Source organism: Budorcas taxicolor, chromosome 8, assembly GCF_023091745.1.
Source record: "Budorcas taxicolor isolate Tak-1 chromosome 8, Takin1.1, whole genome shotgun sequence".
Lineage (NCBI taxonomy): Eukaryota > Metazoa > Chordata > Mammalia > Artiodactyla > Bovidae > Budorcas > Budorcas taxicolor.
This window is the reverse complement of record NC_068917.1, coordinates 8,865,475-8,872,505: the sequence shown is the minus strand read 5'-3', so window position 1 is coordinate 8,872,505 and position 7,031 is coordinate 8,865,475. Positions and strand designations below refer to the sequence as shown.

General features: G+C 41.9%; 1 protein-coding gene across 1 annotated transcript; it reads right to left on the bottom strand.

The window, feature by feature from the left end:
- Positions 1-758: 758 nt before the first annotated feature.
- SAP30 (Sin3A associated protein 30) lies at positions 759-5,768 on the bottom strand. Its single transcript, XM_052645167.1, has 4 exons — positions 5,185-5,768; positions 3,524-3,649; positions 2,898-2,996; positions 759-881 (listed from the first exon to the last, which is right to left on the bottom strand). The coding sequence occupies exons 1-4, from the start codon at positions 5,497-5,499 to the stop codon at positions 759-761; spliced, it is 663 nt and encodes a 220-aa protein (XP_052501127.1). The 5' UTR covers positions 5,500-5,768.
- Between the last annotated feature and the right edge of the window lie 1,263 nt (positions 5,769-7,031).

Here is a 7,031-nt window from a genome sequence, read left to right as displayed (position 1 = left end):
ATCAAGTCAGAGCTACGTATGACCAAAATTTAAAGATCTTGATAAATTCTCGATCTCTCCAACTTATTAGTTTTAATTTGCATTGTAAACAGTACAGAACATGACTGAAAATTAAAGTGCAGTGCAGACGTTCTTTCTATATTTGTGCCATATAAATACTTTTTCACTAAAACAAAATTTAAAGAAATGACAAACTATTTAATTCTACATTCAGATTTCAACTTTCAGTACTACATTTACCTTTGCTGACACATTAACTCTTCTTTGGAAGGAAGTAGGCATCAAACTATTTGTTCTTCCTGCTATTTTGAACTTGTTAGTACTAAAAAACACTTAAAAAATAATACTATTTAGGATATCCTTAATTCCAAATCAGATTGCCCCAGAGAGAGCAAATGGGTGACATCTATTACTTTTGTTAGTTTCTCAGAACTAAAAAAAGGGAAAAAAGGTAATAAAGTGATCTTCAAATTAAAATTTCAATTAATACTGGTCCCTAAAAGTCAGTTTAAAATAAAAATCAAGTTCCACAAAATAAATACACTGAAGCAACTATAATAGTAATAACCTTTATTTAAAATATTTTTTAATCTGGGAAAGCTCATTGTACATGAGTTTCCAACTAATTAGAGTCAAAACAAAGAAAATAAAACCAGAGAAAATCCTCTGTAGAAAAAATACACAAGGAACATTTCTACACGTGAAAAAGCAGTAAGCAGTCTTAACATCTGAACATCCAAGTTTTAATTCCATCTCTCCTAGTGAACACTACTATCAACCTTGAGATCTGACTTGTTCTTGTCATTCTTCACTGAGTAGATGAAATATGTTAAGGTGTCTTTTTCATTCACTGGAATAGACCTAAAGTGGCAACCAACTATCTATAAAGAAAAAAAATTGAGGAAATTAAATTATAGATATTAATAGATTTTATAAACTAGGTAAAAAAAAACACTGTCATCAAAAGAAAAAATGTGGTAAGCGCTATTTCCTTTCAAAAATAAACTGTATTTAACAAAATACCAACAGGACAAAAAGCATATAAGAATAAGATGTTATGAACAAGAGATAGTGTAATTTCAAAAGACCCCTTAGCCCACTCAATTAAGTATATATTAATCAGAATGTGTACTTCACTTTATTTCTTTTAAATTTTATAGCTGAGATGTAGATCAAGAATTAAATACTTGTAAACTTCAAATATCAATGAAATAAAACAGAATATAAGAGTCCACATGCATTATATAATGGTTTATGGTTTTTCTTATGGAAAAAGAACAACCATTAAGTTGGAAAAGTTTTGGTACGATAGAAACAAACCAAGAATTATCTTACAAATATGTTTGCTATGACTTAACATTCATTCATTCATTGGAAATATTCTTTGTTAAGATTCCCTGAAATTTTTTCTGTATAAAAATTATGGATGAGAAATGAGAAGGGAAAGGATGTCCACTGAAGAATGTTTACCTGCCTTCTTGCCTTTTCATTCTGCTAATGTAACACATGCACGGCAACTACCAGTAGAAGTATATTAGACTAAACTGGGGCACTGAAACGCATATTTAGATTCTAGAAGATAAAACTTCTTAAAGAAAAAGATAAGAGACTTACGGAGGCTGGTCACTCAACTCTGGAATTGTTTATAAATATCTGCATTTCTGACTAAGTTATAACACTCATACTATTTGGATTTCTCATTTCTAAATAAGAAAACAGATCTTTAAAAGAAGATCAGATTATCAAAAACATCAGGTTTGATTTCTGCATTTAAAAAAATATACATTTAAATATAACATTTAAAATAACCAATTCTTAGGTTGTCATTTGTCCCAAAATAAAAGCACCTTCACTATGTATCTGTTTATATATCAATATATTAATAATTTCATCATGGCAGGAAATATGTTTATGTTATATTAATGTACTATAAAACTTGAAAAGGACTTGACCTTTTAAATCAAATTTAAAGAAAAATTAGATTGTTGTTGTCTAAGCAAGAAGGAAAGAAGAAATTCTGGCTAAAGCTTTAATGTTAAAAAGCATTCTGCCAAAGAAGTATACCTTCTATTCACCTATGTTATTCAATATGGACATTTTATAAAATGTTGGTTTTCTAAATTCAAGCTGAAGAATATGAGAAAACTGATTTACATATTTATTTATAGTATGTCAAGTATGTTAAGCATTTTTATTTTAAACATGATAGAAGTATAAACATATAAATCTATAGATATCTTAATATGACACACACATTTCTTGGCTCTATTATTTCCTGAGAACACAAGCACTCAACTTTTCAAAATTCACTGAAGGACTGCAAGTCCTATATTCAAGAACCTATAAGTAAAAGCTTGGATAAAAGTCCTTGCATTTTTTAGTCATAAAAACAGGGATGCTTCACATAAACAAACTAACACCAACAAGAACAAATTCTGAAATAGTTAAATCAGCAAGTTACAGGAATACTGTTTACAGGTTTATCTGTAAAATCTATTCCAACAAAAACCAAGAAAATTCTAACAAAGACATCAAAGCTTATTAATTTATTATTATGCCTCAATTAGGTGCTCAATAAGTGTTAACTGAATAAAATAAAATTTTAAAAGAAACAGGTTTCTAGAGAGAGAATAAAAAAAACTTCTACTTACTATTTTTGAAAGTCAGTATTAGAAGATGCTTAGAAAACTGCATATAATCTAATGAGTAATCATTATATAAAGGAATTTCCTAAGTGATAGACAAACATTTCTAGGCAACTAGATTCTTCCACATTAGATTTTATTAACTTTTATTTTTCTAACTAAAATGTATTGTTATATATACTAAATTAACATCATTAGTATTTAATGACTTTTTTTTGTATTAAAGTTAAATAGTTTAAAACTTATATATACCTCAACAAGCTGTGCTTTATTAAGCCCCGGTCTGGTTGGGAGTTTGAAGTGTCTTTTGTATCTCCTAAGCGTATTCACCTGTAGTTGGTATAAATCAACCTAGAAAAAAATTAACGTATATTAATTAGTTCATATCATTTGCTAATGACTAATATTTGCTCTAGAAAACATTTCAACTTCAACACAGTGAAAATTTAATTCCATTATTTTAAAAGGCTTTTAAATAATCAAAACTAAAAATGCATTCAACACTTCAGTCTTTTGAGGATGCTTATTAACGACTGGGGACTGTAAGAGTTGTCAATTGAGTAGGGAGGTTCAAGAGGGAGGGGACATATGTACACCTATGGCTGATTCATGTTGACACTTGACAGGAAACAACAAAATTCTGTAAAATAATTATCCTTCAATTAAAAAATAAGTAAATTGTTTTTAAAGTAAAAAAAAAAAGTGGTCAATTGAAGCCATAACAAGTCAAACTGCATAACTGCATGTTAACTGGCTATATTTAATTTTGCTTTCATTTTTAGAGTTTTCAAATGCTTCAAGTATTTTTAGAATTTGCTCATATTTTTTAAATAAAACTTTCAGAAGTTTTACATTTAACTTACAAAGCTTTCACCTACCTCCGGAGTATCAATATCTTGGACAGGTGAATCTCCTCCATCATCATCACTCCCTTTTCTCTTTCTTCTGTTTCGCACGCTCTGAATTAAGTTTTTATGATAATCACAAATGTAAAGATGTCTTGCCTGAAACAGAAAAGTTTCACAGACAACTTAAGATTATAGGAAAATGTGTCTATGTATTAGTAAAATACATAGTTACGGTGAATTATTAAAAATATAAACATTAGTAACAGGCCATTGTTAAGACAACGCATGTTTCTTGCTACTCCTAAGTCCGGAACCCAGTTAAAACATACCATGTCTAGCAATATTGTTAAAAGAGGCCTGGGGGGTGGGGTGGGGAGAAGTGCCAGTAAGGGAAGGGAGAGAAGCAGAGAATGAGAAATTCCTATGCTCTGGATTCTGTCATCAAATTGCAGCGATGGTGAACTGGATTAGTTCAGCTATGCCTTTTTTTTAGACAAGGGCAAAAAGATGCTGGCCACAATTTTGCTATTTGATAGTATTTTCTTTACTTAAAAGAGCATTTAAAAATATTAATACCATAGTGAATGCTTCCTAATCTAACTTAATACTCAAATTATAATCCAGACACAAAACCATCCACTTTTGACAAATTGATTTCACATCCTTACTAAATTTAAATTTGAATTATGAACTTTCCTGAGTATTAAATAAAAGCATTTACTTATAATAAGTTTTTCCAAACAAAGCAATGTGAAATGATTCAAGTATACCTGGAAAGTTTCTCAAGAACAGAACTGAGGAACTAACTGAATAGGCAGAAAGTATCCCAAATAAAGTTCTCAAAAATGTTAATTATATAGTTCTGAGAGCTGTACGGTAGCCTCTGAAATACTGGGTTTTATACATCAGCAGTTACTTCTTAAAAAAAAAAAATTGAGGAGTGAGCTAACAGGTTTTCAAATTAAACTTTGAGCTAAAGTGCAAGTTAAGAAGATGCAGGACGTGTGCTGGTTCTCACATCTTGTGATTTATTACCGCTCCCCAGGGCTCGGAAAAGTGGAAACGGTCGTTTCTAAAAACCTCCTAGATGGTCAGAGGAACAGACCTGCGAAAGGACGAAGAAAGAAACCCTGATGGCTGCCAAACCGAGGGCTAACCCGCAGCGGCTGCCCGCTCCCCACGTCTTGAGCAGCTGCCCTAGATGATGACACGGCCGCGCGGCTCGCAGCCGGGGGCCCCCCACCCCGCACCCGCGGGACCCGGGACAGGGTCCTAGTCGCCCGCAGCGTCCGGTCCTGGCTGCACTGCATTCCTGGACCGGGAAGCTACCCGCTCGGGCAGCAAAACAAAGAAGGTGCCTCGGTTCCAGAAGGAGCCGTGGGTTGCAGGACAGCTACTCTGGGTTCTCGGCGCGGCCGCCCCCTTTGTTTCACCACTGACCCCCCTCAGAGGAGGAGTGGAGGCCCTGCGCGGGTGGGGCCGCGGGAGCGGGTCCGGGAGGCGCGAGAGTGCCTACTGCGGACGGCGGGCCGAGTCGCAGCACTTCGTTGTTTGCTTCCTACTAGGGACCCCGGAACGGGCTCGCGAGGCACCCAGGTCTGGGGCCCCCGCACCCCCACCGACACGCGTCTGCTCCTCTCCCCGAGCGCCCCGCGGGGCGGGCAGAGCAGATTCGTACCGCCGTCACTTACGCTCTTATCCAACTCGATCTTCACCTTCTTCTGGGAGATGCTCTTCTGGATCCTCTTGCTGAAGCTGGCGTTGCCCGCCGCCCGGCCGCACCGCTCGCCGTCCTCGCGCAGACAGCACAGCTGCCCGGGGCCCGGCCCTGCCGCTCCCGGCGGCCCCGCCGCCGAGACCGCCCCTGCACCCGGCACCTCGGCCCCGGCGCCAGCCCCAGCCCCGTTCCCGGCTGACGCGGCGGCGGCGGCAGCGGCGGCCACGGCGGCCACAGCGGCGGCCGCGTCCCCGCCGCGGCTCATGTCCTCGGGAGTGAAGCCGTTCATGTTCCCGCACTCGCAGAGCCGCGCTGACAGAAGCCTCGCTCTCCGCGCCGCCTGCCTCTCTGGAGATGCCGGGGTCTCGGCGGTCCCTCGCACCTGCTTAGCGGAGACTATTAACTCTGAGCCAGGTCCTCCGGCCAAGACCACGAGGCCCCGGCCTGCTGCTGTCTGCAGGCACAGGATCAGCGGACGGGGCGTGGGATCGGGAACTGGAATCTGGCGTCGCCTGGAGCTGGGACGCCGCTCACTGTCACATGGAGACTCCTCAGCAGTCGGACCTCGATACCCCCGCCTCCCTTCGGCCCTCGATCTGCGCAAGCACATTGCGCCCTCGCCCGTCCCGCCCCTTCCACTCTGCCCGCAGGGCACCACGGGAATTGTAGTTCTCTTTTGGGGAGCCAACCTGAGCTCCAGTCTGACATCGAGCTTCATGGTTTAGGAGAACTTCTTATCCCAGCATTCATCGCGCGGAGGCGGATCTGGATTTTTTTTTTTTTTCGGGAATACATTGAGAAAACGGGCGTGTGGTGGGGGGCGTGTTGTGGGGGGCGGGGCGGGGGGCTTGTGATGTTTTCTGGCTCTGGTAGCTCCCGGGAAGTTGAGCTGTGTTTAGCTCCTGGATTTTGCAGAGCTGGCACTTTAGACGAAGAGGTCACTTAACTCCTGAAGCGAAGCACAAAAGGCGGGAGGCGGGGGTAGGAGGGGAGGGGGTGCGAGGGTGGGAAGGGAGGGGATACGAGGGGAGGGAAGGTGTGGGGGAAAAAAGTTTCGGGCCTTTTTTGTATCTGTGAAAAAATTTTTGATGTAAAGACGTCTTTTGTGGGACTTCCCACGTGGCTCAGTGGTAAAGAATCCGCCTGCCAAATGCAGGAGACATGGGTTCGACCCCTGGGTGGGGAAGATCCCCTGGAGAAGGAAATGGCAACCCACTCCAGTATTGTTGCTTAGAAAAGCCCGCGGACAGAGGAGCCTGGCAGGCTACAGTCCATGGGGTTGCAAGAGTCAGACACGACTTAGCAACTAAACATCGTTTTTGCGGGAAACCCAAACCAAGAAGAACGGCGCTCTGGCAGTTTTTGGGTCCCAGAGGCCCCATGTCTAACGCCATGGGGTCTGGGTAGCAGCTCTGCAGACTGACGCCCGAGATGGTCCATCAGGACGCCTGCGGGGGCGGTGGGCAGGGGGGGTGACGTGCGTCCGAACCTCCCCTTCGGCAGGAGGACTGGAGGCTCTCCAGATCCGAGCATTGTCCGTGCGAGGATCGCGCTGGCTTGCGGGGCGCACTCGTGTCTACCGCCTCCTGAGGTGGAGCTCCGGATGAGTGGACTTAAAGGGGCTGCTTTCCGCCTCCAGCCCGGGCATCTCCACTTTGTCCTCGAAGGAACCGGGAACCTGTCTAATCACACTTGAAAAATAAAAAGCAGAACCCCTCTGAGTTCCGGTCAGCCACGAGCTCCCGGAGACCGAAGGCGCGCGCTCGGCCGAGATCGCCTGGAAAGGGGTGCTTCGGGCTCGTGAGCGCGCGCACGCGTGTC